Genomic DNA, 19,615 nt, shown 5'->3' on the forward strand with positions numbered 1-19,615 from the left:
CTCCCATTTTATATAAGATGTCTGAACAGCCAAGCAGCCTCAATGTGAACTGGGCAGCCCAAAGAGGAGTGGGGAGAAAAGAAAAGAGAAATGGGGAGGTTATCCCCAGTGGTGGTAGGTTTTCCTTATGATCCAGGGAGGCAAAATAATTAAGGACTGCAGAACACCAAAATCTCTGATCAAAATTGAAAGGGATCCATATGGCAATGGGAAGATACACAGTGACTATAAGCTGACGGTAACATATTGTCAATTATCACTTTGATGATATAAGTGGCAAAATAACATTACTGAGGGCATGTATGATCAGAAAAGGTGGGCTAGACACACACTTAAAACAAGAAACGACAGGTGAACTATCAAAGAGCAACATAGGTACCACTATAATTAAATAGTTAAAGTACCCACATGTGCAAAAATATTTGTAGTAGCTCTTTTTGCAATAGCAAAGAATTGAAAACTGAGGAGATGTACATCAATTGGAGAATGGCTAAACAAGTTGTGATATATATTGTGATTGAACACTACTGTGCTATAAGAAACAATTAGCAGGATGGTTTCAAAAAAACCTGAGATGACTTATATGAATTGATTCAAAGTGAAGTGAGCAGAACCAGGAAAACATTTTACACAGTAACAGCAATATTGTAAGGACGATCAACTGTGATCATCCTTAGCTGATATGATCAGGTACTCTGATTAGATGTACTTAGTTACTCTGACCAAGACAATGATCCAAGACAATTTGAAAGGATCCATGATAAAAATTGCTATCCATCTCCAGAAAGAGATTGCAGATTGAATCATACTTTTTTTACTTTCTTTATTTTTCTTGTTTTCTTTTGTTTGTGTTTTCTTTTTCAATGTGGTGAAACATGCTATCCAAATTGACATAGAGAGCTGATGGATTCTGAAAATGAAGCATATTTTCTTTTCTCTATTTCTCCTTCCTTCCTTCCTTCTTTCCTTCATGGCTAATGTAAGATTCTGTTTTGCATAACTATACATATTTTTAATGGTCTTTATTTTTCTTACCTTCTGAATGGGAGGGGAGGGGCAAGGAGAGGAAGCAGGAAGAGAATGTAAAACTGAAAATAAAATAAAATTTTATAACAAGAGAAATAATTAAAGAAAAGCTAGTTGAATGATTTATGGAACGACTAGGAAAAAATGGATGTGAAGGTATATTAGGACTTGAGATGTGCATGGGTAGAAATACAAGTAATGTCAATGAAACCACAAATTGATTAAAATACTAAAGTACATTATTCTCATAATAACATAGGCAATAGGACATCAAATATCATTACGTCCATCTTTTAGATGAAGAAACTGAAGGACAAAGATAGAGAGGCTGGCACATAGTAATAGTTTAATAACTGTTATTGATTGCCTGCCTGGCTGAATTGTTCTTTAAAGTGGAAAGTAGACCTGAATTCTGAACACACAGCTTATTAGGCTGATTAAATCCAATTAAATCAAATTGGTATCTAAGATGAGTTTACTGTTCATATGCCAAGACTTCTAACCATTTTATCTCTTTTTTAAAGAAGCCAGAAAGAAGCCTTATACTTCTAGATTTGTGGCAAATTTGTGAATTTAGAATAAATTAGATTAATTCAAATTTGCATTGAGAAGGTATTGATTTCCAACATTTTTGTTATACTAATAGGTTTCTGGCTATTTCTTGATTGGTGCAAATAATAAATCCCTGAGTCCTGTAGAGTTTGGTCAAATAATTCAAATTTGTACTGCACATTTCCATTGCACTGGAACCAGTTACCATATTTTGCCCAATTATAACTTGAAATAATATGAATTCAATTATATGGGATCACTTGATAGAATCTGTTATATTCACAAATTGGTACCCAGCTATAGAAGTGTAATTCAGCTGCTTAATGTGATATGATATCATTACATCATATATAAAGTATAAAATTATTGAATACTTTATCATAACAAGACATTTTGTTTGTCCATATTATCATTTTAGCTACTTTAATGTAGTTCAACATATTATTTTCAATATAGTTCAATATATTATTTTAATAAGGGAGGTAATATGAATCTCATTAAGATAATAGAATGTATAATATAATTTTGTGTACCACAAAATTTGCAACATATTTAACTATGGCCTCAGTTACAAAAAAATAACAAATATGGCATCATTTAAAATGGGTCAGTGGTATACTTATTTATACTATAAAATCAGTACTTGAAAAATAAATACTTGCTAAAATTTTGGAATAAACTTACAAGAACATCATAGCAATGACATACCCCAAATAGTTGTTTTGAAACCATAGTCCTTTAAAAAACAAAGTAAAACTAGAAACTTTCCCAATATGAAACACAAAATGTAAAATTTTATGGCTAGGTAATTTTTTCATCTACTCAGTCATGCATAATTTAATTATAATCGCTCCTGTTCTAGTGAAATTATACTTCTGCTCTTTAAAAAAAGTCTTCCCTCCATTACTGCTCAAAAGAATTTTATGGTACCATTGGTTTTATTAAGTCCAGACCAATATTACTTAACTAGCATAACCAAAAAGCTGTAGGAAACACCATTAATCTTCTCACATTTTTGTTATTATTCCCTGAGAGACTGAAATATTATAATCTAGTCTATATAAGTACTTTGTTTGGTTCATATTTTCTTAAGTTCAAACAGCTGATAAATCAAAAATGAAGTTTTGGGAGAATGGATTGGAAAATTATTTCTGTGATATATATAAAATGATTGTGCATATTAGAAAGGGTAACTTAAAAGGCCAAATAACCAACAGATCAGACATCTGAATATATTTGAATACAATCTCATTTTCAAAGCAGTGGAAGGAGAATGAAAAATATACACAAGCTTTAAATATGTTTATAAGAAATGCTTAACAGAGTTTGTTGAATGAATGAAAGTTCCATGTGAACGTAAAAAAGTTGATTTTTCTACCAAACTTTTTTTTTCCTTTTTTTCTTCCCCCACCCAATTTTATGCAGGCCCATAAATAAAATACATAAACTTGAATTTACACTATTTTGAGTTATAATTATGTAAAATATGGTAATTGGTTCCAGTGCAATAGAAATATGCAGCACAAATTTGAATAATGTGACCACTCCACAGGACTCAGGGATTCATTATTTGCACTAAGCAAGACATAGCTATAAACTTGTTATCTGACAAAAATGTTGGACATCAATTCTTTCTCAATACAAATTGGAATTAATCTAATTTATTCTACATTCACACACTTCTGAGAAAACATCATGTCAAATTGTGTTTTCTGGTGTACCTCTGCTATTCTTATGAACCACAAAGGTTAATATAAAACAGGCCTTCTAAGTTAAATAGTCACCACCTCAATCCAAGGATTAAGGGTAAAGTTCAATTCAGAATTATGAGCTCTCCACCTATCCCATGCAAAAATGGTGACCATATTACTCAAAAATGGAGCTTTGCTTTTGATAGAAGGACTGAGAAGAGTAGGGAGCTTCTCCTTCCAGGGGAGGGAGGTCCAAAGAAGATCATTTTTTCTTGACACACTAGGTGAATAGTTCTGATCAGGTTGCGTTAAAGACTGCACTGACCAAATCCGTGTAATGTTACTATCTAAACAATCAACCTGGTAATTGGGTATTGATTATCAAGGCCAGAGTACTTCATGGCCTTGCCTGTTTAAAATGGACATGAAATGTGACACACGAAACGACTGGAGGTCTTGCAATGTTGTGACAACTGCTAGTAACATACCGAAAATTCTTCTTCAAACTTTAGGTTGTTGTTTGTGCAGAGCTCTTCGACATGTTGCAGGAAGGCTTTCTTGCTTATTGGCCTCAAAGTAAGAGAAAGAACGAACATGAAAGAATGTTAGCTTTTTTCCTTTAGGCGCATGGTGTCTGAGTGTTCAAGAAAACATACATTCAAAAAGTAAGACTTTTCTAAAGATCTCCAGCAGTGTGGACTTTTAAATGCCATTTGATTGTCTTTACCAATAAAGATCCTTTCATTTTTCTTTAATGATGGTCCAATTTCTTAGCTTTCACGGTATAAAACAAATGTCAATGAGAGTTTGTTTGCAAGCAATTTGGGATTAACAATTTAATATTCGTTCCAATCCAAGTTTTCTAAGTCAGAGAAAGAGCATAAAGTTATCATTGCATTCTAAAGTACATAATACCTCTTTGTCACTCAGAAAACATTTTATACATTACAAGGTTTTAGAAGATATAAAATATTGCAGTGACCTCATTCTCATAATGACATGGATTTTAAACCCCAAGGAGTTTAAATAGCCCTGTATTACTTCCCAAGCTAAAACACAGACATGCAGACTTCACCCCAGAGAGAGAGAAAGCATTTCTCCAGTTACCATGCAATTAGTCATGCTTTTATGATTTATATCCAGCTTGGAGGTTTTTGTAATAAACATACAAAGAGGAACCACACATCAAGATTCATCAAGCCAGTTAATCTACAGTCAACATTCAAAAAAAAAACTTGAATCAACTTACTTGATGGATTTTCTATAACTAAGTAACCTGCAACAGAGATTGTGTTAAGTGTATTGTATATCTGATAATATGGTGTATCTTGACAGAGTTCTAGATGCAAACTGGAAACACATAAAGGATCCCAAATGTTGATAGCTATTGAAAATGTACAGTAGGATGCTTTAAATTCTCTAATGTGATTCCTTTTCTTAATTCTATTTCAATATGTTTACTTAGTTTTCTCTCATTTCCTTGTTACTCTCTGAGGTTAGGTCTTTATTAAATTTTTCTAGGATACTACAGGTGACAGTTTTATTACATTATAGTATCTTGTGGCCAAAAAGAATTAACTAGGGCTTTTAAATATCCTACTTTAATTTCAAGGAAAGTAGGTACTAGAACAAATGTCTCCAAGTAAAATTCTTTCAAGTGCCTAAATCTTATTTGATTTGTACATTGGATTTAATATACTGATTCAACAAATTCACACACACACAGAAAGAGAGAGAGAGAGAGAGAGAGAGAGAGAGAGAGAGAGAGAGAGAACTCACCAAATTATATTCATCAGAGTTTAGACTCATACTTGAAAAAGTTAAAATTATAACCAATTGTAAAATAAAATGTGAACTTACACCATATACATCAATGTTTCACTCATTAACACATTTAATCATGCATAATGTGTTGAACACTGCAAAAAACAACCAAAGCCTAATGAAATAAAATCAGTTAACATACAACCATTTCTACTGTGCTATAATAAACAAGCAGGATGGTTTCAGAAAAACCTGGGAAGACATGTGAACTGATGCAAAGTGAAGTGAACAGAACCAGAACATTGTACACAGTAACAGCAATATTGTAATGATGATCAACAGTGAGAGACTTAACTACTCTGATCAATATAATGAATCAAGATAAATCCAAAGGACCCGTGATGAAAAATGCTATCTACCTTCACAGAGAGAAATGAACTCTGAGTACAGAATGAAGCATACTTTTACCTTCGTAACTTTTCTTGCTTTTTCTTGTTTTGTTTTGTTTTGCTTTTTGCAACGTGCCTAATATAGAAACATGTTTTGCATGACTTCACACATAAAATTGATATTATAGCACTTGCCTCGGGAAGGTAGGGCAAGAGGGCAGGAGGAAGGGAGACAATTTAGAATTCAAAAACTTGTTTAAATGAATATTAAAAATAAATAAAAACATATAACTGTTTCTTCATATTTTTCATTTTGAGCATCTATGTATTTTGACTGATTCTTGACAATTTTTAATTGAGGTAGGTTTCTTTTGATTCAAGCAGAGATTAGTTTTGAGATGTTTAAACAAACAAAAAAAAACCATGTCAAACACGGCATGATGAATGATGAAGAAAGGAGGCATATGGGTGAGATGTTAAAATGAAAAGGTTTACAAGATTGATTTCCTTATGATAGGAAGGTGGGTAAAGCATATATGTGGGGAAACTGAAGTGGATCATATAAACTTTTAGGTAAGCTTAAAATCTTTGTTAGTAAATTCAATTCAGTGGGAATCTATAAGAACCCCTTGAAGAAAGAAGAACAAGAAAAAGTAATAGTTGAGAAAGAATAGACTTTTCAATCAACTGGATCAAGGAGGGCTGCTTTTTTCTTGAAAGTTTTCAAAGTAATTAATATAAAGAATATCCCATGCCAAAATTACAAGAAATTCATTTTTGTTGAGAGGATTTACACTCATCATAACCTAGTATCTTCAAAACACTAGCTATGGAAAAGTTCACATATGGAAGGTGGAAGAAAAACAGAGGAGGGGCAAAGCATGGTGAAGTACTTAAATCCTCACAAAAGCAGATTTTCTTTTTTTCTGAAGAGATGTGGTTACACCTTAAACTGTCATAGCTGGATCTTCTTGTTCTTGGTACTAAGAACTTTCTAAAGTAACTTTAGCAGGCATTTCCTTGCTTATCTTTACTCTTTTCTCTTTCTTTTTAATAAATTCTTTAAAGACACTATTTAGAAAATGTACTTCACTGAACAGAATCCTTCTTCTGTTACACAAATGTTAATGGACTAATCACCATACTCCTTAATTCATAATCACTTTTAAGACTTTGCTAGTTTTAGTAAAACTACTATTAAATATTTGCCAATTTTTAAATTTGGGAATCAAAATTCCTAATGTCTACCCAAATAATTTGTGAACTTAGAAGATGTAAAGAAGCTAACCTCAGAGGGGTGGAATGAAAGACCAGACTTTGTAGTGGAATAAAATATAATCAGAGGCAAAAAGCTTGATACAATGGCTGGAAGGACCTTGTACCCATTGATCACTCTAGCTTTTTGGTGAACATTAAGAAGCTTATGTAAAATGATACAGTAGTTTTGGTCCAATCCATAATATTAACCTAAAAGAGGAAAACTTACTAAAACTATACTGTTATCGACAGTCTGGATGATAAAAGTAGGTGGTGATTTAGCATGAAGGCTAAACCAAATTGAATTCTAGAGGTTGCTCCTTGTCAGGACTTGTGGCCAAATTAGGAGCATCAAATTTCAGAACTATTAACCTGGGGCCAAGAAATAACTTCCTTAAAAATTCACAGTATCCTCCATGTGAATTTATCTTTTTCTATTTTAATACCTTGAGAGATTCAAGGAATTGTGCTCATTTATCTCACATTCATTTCTATCACATACAGCCTATTCTAATGTGTTATGTTTTTACCACCAAAGTTAAGTGTTAGCATGTTACTTAATGCCATATGAGTTCTCTTTAATTATACTTTATTTCTGATCCTTATCATTCTTTCCATTACAATCAAAAGAATTCAGGCACACATGTGCCATTTGGGATAAAACATTTCTCCCTAGATAAAACTACAAATCTTTTATAGCTGTCATGAAGGATGACCAGAAGGGAGGTGGCCCAACCAGTCATTCAGAGTAAAGGCTAACAGAAAGGCCAGCTAAATACTTCCCTGGTACTTAGGTCAATACTTTTCAGCTTGGTACCACCTACTGCATCTTCTACTACACTAGGATAGCTTTCAAGAACCTTGAAGGTGACCTATGGTAGACAATTTGCTATCTCTCAAAGGAACTCATTTCATTTTTAGACATCCCTATTTGCTGTGAATGAATCAACAGACATTTATTAAGCACCTACTCCCTGGAAGACATTGAGCCAAGAGTTGGGAATACAAAGGAAGACAAAAACAGTCTCTGTCCTCAAGATGCTTACATTCTGATGGGAAAGGAAAAGTTGTAACAAATATATACATAACATGATAAATACACAGCTAATTAAAGATAATCTTAAAGGGCAAATTTTCTTTACATTTAGCTGAAATCCACCCCTTTGTATTGGTCCATATTGCTTCTGTGATCCAAAGCTACTGGGCTCTGTGAATTTTCATAAAGAATTCCATATATTTTGCTGATGATTTTCAAATAATAAAATCTCTTACCATATTACCACTTCCTTTTTTTTCCCTCTCTACCTCATCCCTTCCCTTTACAATTCACCTTAACACAGCTGGCAAAGTGATAATCCTAAAGAATAGATCTAACCATGTCACTCTTCTGTTCAGTAATCTCCAGTGACTCCCTATTACCTCAAGTATCAAATAAAAACTAACTTTACATCCTCTCTGCCACACATTCTCTTTATAAAATATGATTACTGTCCTTACCATTTTCACATGGTTTTTTAAAAATAAGTATTGAATGAATTATATATACACACATATTTATACATATACATATATAAATATATATGTGTCTGTGTGTGTGTATGAATACTATGGGACACTACACAAATATAAGCATTATTTTATAGCAATCATTATTTCTGTTATGTTGTTTTATTTTGAGAAGTCCTATAATGTTATAAGTAATGTGGTACAGAAGAGGGAGTACTGCAGTTGGAGTTGGGAAACCAAGTTTTTAGTCCTAAATCGGACATTCAGTATCTTTGTATGACCTTGGGTCAGTCACTTAAAATCTCTGAGTCTCATTTTCTCCATTGGTAAATTGAGAGGGTTAAGTGTATTATGTCATTCAGTTCTGCTCATTTACCCTGTATAGTTCAGAAGCCTATGAACACAATTGCTCTCAAGCATAAATATGTGTGTTTAGCTGTTCATAGATGAAATCTTTTCTTGTTTATAAATCTATTAATCTTGATCTCATTCTGAAAAGCAGGCTATATTGCACTCAATTGGAAAGCATACCTCCTGGTTATATTAACTAGCATTGGGCATGCTGCAGAAAGAGCCGTCCTCAGCCGCTAAGTGCTTGATCCCAATGCTAGTTTTCTGCCTGAGATCCCAAACAACACTTCTAACATCATGTCTCAACTTTATTATAATCATTCTGAGTAGACTAGTGAAAAACAGGAAAGCAAGATGAGATATAAAAATTGAGTGGAGAAGTTCCCATTGGAAAGTCAGCAAGCAGCGAGAATTCATAGAAAGCCCCAAATTCACAGTTGTGAACACTATTATTTAATTGATTAATTCCAATAAAATTTTCTAATAAAATTTGATTCTAAAGACTTGTCATAATATAGAAGCAGGTTCACCACGATGGAAAATCTGAAAGCATCAAATATAATAGGCTCATCCTAAGAAGGTTGACTACCAGATAATGATTTTGAGGGGAGGGGAGAGAGATCCATGAGATGTTAAAAATTTAAACAAAAAAACAGCTCTTTCTGTTTCCACAGTGACATATGACCATGGGCAAGTCACTTTAGCCTCAATCATCTGTGAAGAGTTTAGACTAGATAATATCTAAGGTCTCTTTCAGCTTTAAATCTTGTGCTTTTAGGGCCCAAGAGCTACACTGGTACACATGATACATGAAAAGAACTGAAAGAGGGTTTCCTGCACATTATATGTATTCTTTAAGGAAGATTTTAGAAAGAACGTAAATAAAAATCACACTTAATAATGAGGCACTGAGGGGTTAGAATCTATATCAATGGAAAAAGTACAAACTGATTGCTGAGATCGTGGACTCATATAAGAGTAACTATTATTGATAATTCCATGTCATCAATAGTAATATATAGTTCAATGAAAAGTAAAATCAAATCCAGTGACTTTCTATGCAGTCAGAGATCTAAAACGAAAACAGAAACTTAAGATCTCTAAGTAAAAAATTGTGACACTCTCCAATTCTAGTGGCAGTGAGGAGGTATAGTGGATAGAGTGTCAGGGCTGGAATTAGAAAGATTCAACTTTATGAGTTCAAATCTGGCCTTAGACACTTATTAGCTACATGACCCTGGGCAAGTCAGTTAACCCTGTTTACCTCAATTTCTTCATCTGTAAAATGATCTGGAAAAGGAAATGGCATACCACTCCAGTGTCTTTGCTAAGAAATAGGGTCATGAAAAGTCAGACAGAACTAAAAATGACTGAACAACAATAATAAGCCAACTCTTACCTCTTTTTTGGCCACCTAGGTAGCAATTATCAAAAAAGGAAAAGTAGTATTCCCCTTCCATTTTACCATCTTTAATTAAATCACTTTTAGTATTTCTTTTTCTTTTTTGTGTTTACCTAATTTGCCAATTGAGATAAAAGAATAAATAATTTATTTTAAACTCTATTCATTTAATGTCTTAGGATCATATAAGTTGAGCTGGAAGGTACTTCAGAGCCCTTCTTGTCCAACCCTTTCACATCTATAGAATAGGAAAACTGAGACCCAGGGGTGTTAGATGACTTGTATGAGGTTATAGAGACATGCATCATAAGACATGGAATTTGAACTGAACTCCTCTGCTACCAGAGCCAGAGACATTTACTCTGTACCAGACTGCTTCAAACACTGTTCTTTATTTTCCACATTTATTTCTTGTCCATAGGCAAATTTCAGAAATGATATAATTATCTAGCCTAATTTAAGTCAAAGAAATGTTATTTGCATCAATTGTCTGCATATTCAAATAAAAGTGAGATTTTGGTTCAAATTACCCAGATAATTGGCTCAATTTTCAAGCCCGCATTATGGGAATAGTTTTAGCGGTCAGCTGTGTTCTGAAGCAGTTATACTTCTTGGTGGTTTGAAAAATTGATTTGTTTGATGAGTAAGTAGGCTGCTTTGGCTAATATGTTGGAGTTCAGGAGAAATGGGAAAAGGTTTATGGAGTTGGGAAAGTCACCTGAGGACACACAGGATGATTAAGCATTGATGAGGTGATTATGTTTCTTGTAGGGACAATTGTCTGGTTAGACAGGCATAATAACCTGCAACCGAGATCAATTTACATAGAGATTAACAGTGCTATTTTGCAAGGACAGATATTTTTATCTCCTCACTGAGCGATGGAGTTATTTTTTAAAACTGCCTCTCAGAATATAGGGTACACAGTAGGTATCTAATAAAGGTTTCATGTGGGGAAAATGAAAAAATAATATCTTGCAATAGTAGTTTTGTTTCATTGATTCATTCAGAAAAATGGAACTCATAGTTTGGGGATAACCAAGCTATTAATTAATAGTGAGGGAAATTTCTTTAAAATAATGTGATTTCAACATTTTTACAATATGGAGGTAGCACTTTAAACTACCAAATTCTGAGCTGCCTTAAATCCCAGGACACTGCCCCTGCCCCCTCTTTTGAGAGAGGGTATTATTTCATGTCTCGGCTTTTTTTAAAGTCTATCAAAAACCTAAATTCCACTCAGATTACTCCTGATAGATCCAGAAAGAAACCATTTATTTATGTTGGCAGTGGTGATTGAAGACCATATTGTCACATAGACTCAGCTTACTCTCAAGGTCAGTCAGTTGAAATCTACAGGGAATTAAAATTTAGCCCAAATAGAAAGCCACAGATAATCCACAGACAGGAAGCTTAATCCAGCATTACCAATGATACAGAAGGAGAAAAAAAAGAGAAATGTATATTTAACCAACTATGTTACATTAAGAAAGCAAAAACAAAATCAACCCGACAAAACTACTAACTTTGCTTCCTTTGTGGAATTAAATTAAATAGCAGATTTACATAAAAAAACTATTTTGGTGATAAGAAAACAAAGCTATTGGATATTTCCTCCAAATTTTGCAAAAAAACAGAAAATGAGTTTACCACTCCACCAGGACACCAATTAATTTTTATGAGATTATAGATTTTAGAGTTTGAAGGGACCATAAGAATTATTTTTTTTCAATACCTTCTCTTTACAAATAAGGAAACAGGTCTCAAGAGTTGAAAGGACATAGCCGGTGTTGCACAGGTAGTATGTAGTAGAGGCCACATCTGGACTCGGCTGTTCTAACTCCACACCTGGGGTCTCTTTATTGTACCCCTAAAGTAGTATTTCTACTTTTTGAATGATGCTAAACCAACCAAATCAATATTTTAAACTATATGTGCTTTCTTTTTCTTGACTTGTTTCCCTTTCTACTATGCATGAAGTTTGGGGCTTCCTTCCATGTCCCTTTAAAAATATTCTCCTGCAGACCTAACATGCCCTATCCAGCTATTGCACTTATTTCAAGCTTTTATCTTGATGGCTAGTTTTGCACAGTTGACCATGAACACCCTCTATGGCAAGGGCAAGGTAACATACCCCTTTTTACTAGAGTTGGAAAATGAACCACTAAATAAGTGATAGATAAGACCCTTGTCAGCCAAAGTTTTGGCTGTGGTGAGAAGAAGGACTGTCAGAGCAGCAAGAAGAGACAAAGCAAGCCTGCCTGGAGGAGGGCAAAAGGCAGAAAAGTTATTCTCAGGGATGTCAAGAGGCCGAGTTCAGATTTCCAGGGCAACAAGGGCAGAAAATCTCCCATTTCACTGTGCTCCTCCCTATTGGCATGACTATCTCCAAAGCTCCAACAGACATTTTGCTCGCTGAACCATAGTTTCAAGTTAAAACCTGGGACACAAATGAAAGCATCTCTAGGGACTATGGAGCAAAAGCTGACATGCCAGTTGATGGACAGAATGATGCCTCTGCTGACAGCCCTGGTTCACCTACTGGATGTGATAATGATGAAGGTGAAGAGGTGGACACGAAAGTGCTCAGCTAGGACTTTAATGAAGATGGGATTGATGACATGTTACAGCCAGAAAAGAAGTGTGTATAGCTTGAACCATGAACCAGGGTGGCAGGCAGAATTTTGAGTCCTTTTTTCTATGATTGAGGTTAGAAATGAATCTCCTTTCCTACAGTCAACTTTTATGGAACAATCTATAGTGGGAAAAAAAAAAAACTAGGATGATAATCTTATCCTAGATCCCTCAATTTTAAAAAATCACTTCCAATTCAAATTATTATTATTTCTTTTTTTTGTCTAAACTTATTGGGGAAGGGGGTGGCACACCCAGTATCAAAACTCCATCTACTAATGCAGATTATAAACTGGAGAGGGAAATGGACCTCAAAGGCCATTTATTCATTTTATACATGAGGAAACTGAAACTCAAATAAGCTAAATGATTTGTCTAGCATCACACAGCTACTAAGTAGATTAGGCAAGATTTGAAACTGGATCTTCCTGACTCTAAGTCCAACTGTCCAAATTCTAATTGTCCAAATGCCTCCTTTGCTATTGCCAAATCTGGTTTGGCAACTCATAAGTAATTTATAGGTTAAGTAAGTTCCTGGGCCACTGAGAAGTCAAGAGGCTTATATATGGTTACACAGTTGGTATACGATATGGCTTGAACCCAGATCTTTCTGATTCCAAGGCCGGCTTTCTATCTACTTTGCTATGGTGCCCTTCATGATTCATATATAGAGGTTAATAAGGGACCAGAAAACCCGAACTATTCACTTTAGATATCTTGAGCTAAGAGATACGAATCCTTGTAGAGCATGAGAGGCTAAAAGTGGTCAAGGCATCTGTCTTTCATTCTAGGAAGAAGTATTGAGTGATAGGCTACAAAAGCAGTGAGATTCCCTCTGAGGCACTTATAACAAGAAAAGAAAGAAGTTTCTTTTTTAAATTTTGTCTTACATTGAAAAAGAAAGACATTTAGGACAGTCAATGAGTGAAATGGTATTTGGCCACTTGTTAGCCTGGAATGCAGAGATGTCCCTTCTGAATATTAGTTGGTAATGGATATTTTATGTGTGATGTGATCATCATTTAAATCTCTAGCTCAATAGCATCAACCATTTTCCTTTGACAAATGCAGATTCTTCGTGGAAAACTTATTTTCATAAAACTATCTGAATCATACTCAGGAAATTTGATTATTAGTTGATTTAAAAGAAAATATATTAACAAAATTTTGGAATGCTAATTTCTATAAATCTTTGAAAGTGAACTGGCTTATTCTACAGTGATTATCCTTAGGACTGAATATCATGAGCTAATGAACTTAGAAGCCTAGTAATAGGATATGCTAGGATTTAGTACAACTCGACTGGGAGTGTCCTGGTTAGAGTCTGAAGAGAGCCATTAAGCTCAGAGATTCACTCATTAGAGAGTAGAATGTAAGCTCCTTGAGGGCAGGGCCTATTTTATCTTTAGTTTCCCAACAAGCAGGTAATCAGTTGATATATTCTTGTTGAATTGAAAATAAATTGACTCATTTAAGGTGGACCAGAAATTCAAGTTATTTGTGATTTGATTCTCCCTCCACATCTTTTTATTTAGTGAACTGTTGATTGCATTCCAGGTAAGCTGCTTTTGGATTGCTCTGCCTCTAACCCTTCTCTATGTCATTCCCCAAGCATATAGATGACTTTGTGAGGGAGAACAAGGAGATGCTTCTCAACACTGGGAAAATACAAGCCTTCACAGCTGGCCACATGCTTAGTAGGTTTCTGCAGCCAGGGGTTAGGATTGAATGCTGGTATTTTTTTTTCTTTTTCAGATATCCACAGAAAACTGCCTGATGTATTTTGGGGTTTTTTTTTGAGGGGAGGAAAGGGGTCTAGTTTCCAACCTGTGATTTAGATAAGCAGGTCCACAATTTGTCACACTAATAGAATAATAAATTGGTACAGTCACTTTCACTTAAGGAGGATAATTTTTAGAGATGAAAATTTACATAATTATGAGTCCATGATAATTACTTTCAATATATGCAATGTTAAGTTTATGAATGCATAGCCAATCATACATGCTAATAAAAAAACACAGAAAAAAAGTAGCACTGACATGCAATGAAGAAGGAAAGCTAGGAAAGAGATGCACATCATAGCATATATTTTTTTGCTTTGGAAAAATGAACACACATAAGTAGAATCTGAATAATTATATAATGTAAAATGCAATAATACCACACCACCTGGCAACACTGCAGTAATAATAGCACAGTGACTTACTGGATGACAAATATGTCCTTGCGTCTAAAGAAAAATGAAGAGTATCTGGAAGTAAAGATCCATTATTGATTTAGTAGATGAAGACGCTCCATTGTTCTGCTACTTTCAGAAAATGTGCACAAAATTTGTTAAGGTCTTCATTATCCTCCTAGGACACTTACTGCCTGTTGGATTCAGACAATACTGTCTGATGGCTTGAGACTGGACAATAAGTCCTGATACAAAAGCTAAATCAATGTCAGATTTCTGCCACAGAATTGACACCAATGATCCAAACAGTAATTTTGTGCATGAGGTTTTTAGCATCAGTCAAGTCTCTTATTTTGTTTGCTGCAACCTTACAGCTCTGTAAGAGTAAGAATAGATCTATAACTATTCTCTCCCTAACTCCTCCCCCCTCTTCTCCCAACATAACCCCTAGCCAGATAAATATTTAGAATAAACAGATCAAGAGTGGTAGTCATTTATCTTGGTGCCTTCCATAGTTTCCAGCAGCTGGCAGGCTCTTCAGAAAATATACTATAGGATATTTCCCACTTAAGGTGACTGTCATCACAATTTATTAACCTCAGCTAGCTTACTTAAAGCACGGCCTATGTATGAAAATAGAATATTTTACAAAAGAAAAATTAGTTTAGCAGTCATTTCCATTACCACAGGTTTAATGGAAGATCCCTTCAGATCAGAAGTTCTTAAGCTGTTCTGTGTACCTTTTTGGTCTCCTTCTCAGGATCATATTTTTAAATGCTTAAAATATGTAGGATTACAAAGGAAACCATTAATATTGAAATATATGTTGAAGAAAAAAAAAAGTTCAGATCCCAGGTTAAGAATCCTTGCTTGACCTTTTACCCATTGCATATAATATTTATTACAATTCAGTTCTATAACATATATAACTCCCTCTTGGAGGACACAAATGTTACCTAAAACAAACATGAACAAACATACAATCATGGGACTTGAAAATCAAGAAGGAGCTAGCAAGCTAACTGGCTATATAAATGTTTTATTTTAAATAACAGCAACTCCCATGTTATTTTTCAGGATTGTGGTATATTTCATCAAAAAACCTTTTTTCTAAGAAAAAAAATGTGAAGGATCATGAGATGATAGAATCCTAGATTTTGAGATGGAAAGGACTATGAGAGTCATTTTGTCCAACCTGCTTACTTTCAAGGTGAGGAACTGAGGGATAAAAGTGATTTGACTGAGGTCAAAAGTCGTTTTTGGACCTAGTTCCTCCATCTCTGAACCCAGTGTTCTTTCTACTACCTCCTTCTACTTTCACTGAGCTGAGTAGCAAATTTTGCTTTTGAAGTGGAACATGGGAACTGCTGCCTCTCAGATTTTGTTTCTTATCTCTCCAAAAGGGGTGGTCCATACCTAGTTCAGATAGCAATGTGTCCCATTCTGCAGCCTCCATTTAGCACCAGCCTCCAGCTCAAATTTATTTTCAGATAGAAGAAAATGACATTTGGTCCAGCCTGATGCCAGTGGATTTTTATTGCCCTATCAGATGGGTTTGAATAGGCTGTGGAATCATGAGGTGTCTGTCTCACAGAAAATGTTCAGACCATGATGATATCCATCCATGATGACATCCATCAAGTTTCTCAATGGCCTCCCATCTCACCATTTTTATTTAATTTTTTTAGCCCCACATTCTGTCTTTCCTCTATCCCTCCCTCACCCATTGAGAAGGCAATAAATACAATACGTATCCTACATATACAGTCATGCAAAACATACTCCCACATAAGGATGGCTTTTTTCCTAGGGAGGAATCTACCAACTATTGCCTTTAGCCCCTACTAAGGAACCTGAAATATCAAACTGGCTAAAGTTAAGAGTAACTTCCTCATTCCTCATTTTCTTGATATGTTGCATCATCAACCGTGCAGAACTATTACTTCATTAGTACTGGGACCCACTGAGTGAAGAAAATCGCTTTATCGATGCAGAAATTTATCATCTTGGAGAGTTGAAAGGGGACACTGGGAAATAAAATTACCTGCCCAGGCTCACATAGCCAATATACGTTAAAGGCTTGACTTGAACCTGGGTCTTCTGGATTCTGAGACTGGCTCCCTACCCACTACACCAGGCTGGCATCCTCCCTCCTCATTCTCATCCTCCATTTGTAGTGGACCTGTGATGTAAAAGGCATAGCTATGAAATTCTCAGTGAAGAAACACTGTCTACCAATGAAGATCAACAATCCAATCTTAGATCACTGCTTCGGCCACATAGCCACTACGTGTCAGAGAAAGATTTGTGTTTTCCTGATTTCAAGGCTGGTTCTCGTGAATCAGATTGTTGAAGTTTGCTCTTAAAAATTACATATAAGTATAATCTTCTGTAGCGGTAATCAGGGTGATGCTTTTTGCTGTTCTTCTCTTAAGTGCCTTTAATGATTCTGGCTTTGTTTGAATGAGGCTGGTAAAATGCGATCCTGTCTTGGAGTGTTTCTCAGCACTAAAACAACTGGGAGTCATGGATTGGAAACCTTGTATATGGTGGTACTAGGGAGTAACTAACTTTCCCACACCCTAAACGGGACTTCTCACTGTTCTTTGTTTGAGTACTTCTCAGCAGTGAGGAAATCAAGTGCCCCAGGGTCCTGAGACCCATATATAAGATCCGAGATTGGTGTTTGACTTTTGGGGGTACACTCATTGAAAGAATATGGGTGATGAGACTCTGGACAAGTCATTGAAATAACCCCCCTGGGTTTGTAACCCAGACAGATATTGGTGCTTCTCTGGAAACTACGAATTGTGATTTGAATCAGACAAGGTCTGTCTGTCAATGTTTGTAATTTCTGTTTGTATTTGCCTTGAAGTTCAAGGGGCTGATGTTTTCCCCCTGAACTAAGTGAATGATGTATTTGATTGTATGTTTGCTTAAACTGAGATTGTTAACCCCTTAAAGTTGCTTTCCTTAGAAAAGCAGATCAAAGAACCTGTGCTGGCAGCTCTTGTTGCTGGTCTTGTTGGGTCTTATACCCTACAGCAGCTGCTAGCCATATTGTTGCTACATCTTCTTGCTTGGTACCCAAGGTGGACACACCTAATACTAAATTGGGCTCTATACAAATTCCTCTTGAAAGAGGATCCAGTGAATTCATATAAGACATTCTGGTTTTGACAAATCACTTCCCTGGATCTGAATTTTCTCATTTGTAAATTGAGGGGGTTGGTTTGAGACCCCTTTGAGCTCTGGATCTACAGTTTTATAAGTACTTAATGGGAAACACTCAAAAACTCTTTTTACTTTGCCTCAGGAAAGTCTAGGTGGCTTTGAAAACAAGGCAAATGTGAGTTGTTTGACGCTTCTGAAAAAGAATATTAAGTCATTTTTAAGTCATATCTGACTCTACATGACCCCATTTGGGGTTCTCTTGGCAGAGATACTAGAGTGGTTTGTTATTTCCTTCTCCAGCTCATTTTACAGATGAGGAAACTGAGGCAAACAGAATTAAGTGACTTGCCCAGGGTTACATAGCTAGTAACAGTATGAGACCAGATTTGAAATTGGGAAGATGAGTCTTTCTGACTCCAGGTCCATGCTGTATCCACTGTGCCATATTATTTAATGACAAGGGTGGCATATAGAGGCAGCCTGAATTTTACTGAAAATTACATTCCTTGAAGGATAATAGCCTTTTGTGCTTAAACTAAAAATAATGTATAAAATTTAAATTTAGAAAACAACCGTCAAAATAACATCTCATCTTTCCTTAACTAAGAAATATGAGTTTGGACTTCATGTCTATTCAGCAATAATTGATAGGGTATGCAAAAAAAAGATGGAATTGATGAAAAATACCATAAATGTATGGCATTGAAACTAACAGAACTTTCTGGGGAATCAAATACTTCCAAAGAGTAGTTGTTTTACTTAGGAACTGTCTCCATAGACCTACTCAGGTTCTGATTTAAGCTTCAGTCACTTAGGCAGAAAGACTGCTATAAATCGTTATCTAGACGATGATAAAAAGCCTCTTAATTATTCTCCCTGACTCATATTTCTCTCTACTCCAGTCCATTTGGTACAGAATGTTCCAAAAATAAAAAACTGAACTAAGACTTTTGGGACACTCTGTATACTGCCAGCAAAGTGTTGTTTTTTTTTTTCCTTCCCATTAGGCACAGATCTCACCGTGCTACTTTCCAATTTAGTAAATTCCAGTGGCTCCATATTCCCATATAGTGAAACATAAACTTGTTTGTTTAGATTTCAAAAGCCTTCACAATCTGCTCCCAGCCAATCTTTCTAACCTTATTGTTCAGTACTCCCCTCGTGCACTCTAGGATCCAGCTAAACTAGCATTCTTGCTATTCTTCACAGTTGGTCTTCCATATGCTGTCTGTATGCCTTTGCCTTAGCTGTCCATATGCCTGGAATGCACTCACTCCTCACCTCCACCTCAGTGAATCCCTCCTTTTCTTCAAGATGCAGCTCAAGTACCACTTTCTACCAAAAAAAGGCTTTCCTTGGGGTCCCCAGCTACTAATATCCTCCCTCTGAAACTACTTCATTTTTAACATTATACCTATTCTCTGTGTACTCTATTACATAATTGTTTACACATTTATTATTTAAATTATTATTTGTACCTCCCTCAGCACCTGGAGCAACCTCACTTTGGAACATCCATCTGCCAATCTGCCATGCTAGCCCCTTCTCCTATTTCTGAGATCCTTCCAGGACCTCCAATTTAGAAATGGATCCTGACAAAACAACCTTCATTCCCTCCCTGCAGCACTTCTGACTTTATCACCATACCCCGATATAAGTCCTTTCATCTATTCCATTCTTCAATCCCCTT

At 35.4% G+C, this 19,615-nt stretch overlaps 1 protein-coding gene across 1 annotated transcript in view; it reads right to left on the bottom strand.

The window, feature by feature from the left end:
- PTPRQ (protein tyrosine phosphatase receptor type Q) overlaps positions 1 to 19,615 on the bottom strand; it is a 270,730-nt gene that overhangs the window by 34,054 nt on the left and 217,061 nt on the right. The window contains exons 36-37 of the mRNA XM_036760721.1: positions 4,519 to 4,545; positions 3,758 to 3,839 (exon numbers count right to left, since the gene is read on the bottom strand). Coding sequence (XP_036616616.1) covers positions 3,758 to 3,839; positions 4,519 to 4,545 — 109 coding nt within the window. The remainder of the gene's footprint in view (positions 1 to 3,757; positions 3,840 to 4,518; positions 4,546 to 19,615) is intronic.

The sequence above is a fragment of the Trichosurus vulpecula genome, chromosome 5 (assembly GCF_011100635.1).
Source record: "Trichosurus vulpecula isolate mTriVul1 chromosome 5, mTriVul1.pri, whole genome shotgun sequence".
Taxonomy (NCBI): Eukaryota; Metazoa; Chordata; class Mammalia; order Diprotodontia; family Phalangeridae; genus Trichosurus; species Trichosurus vulpecula.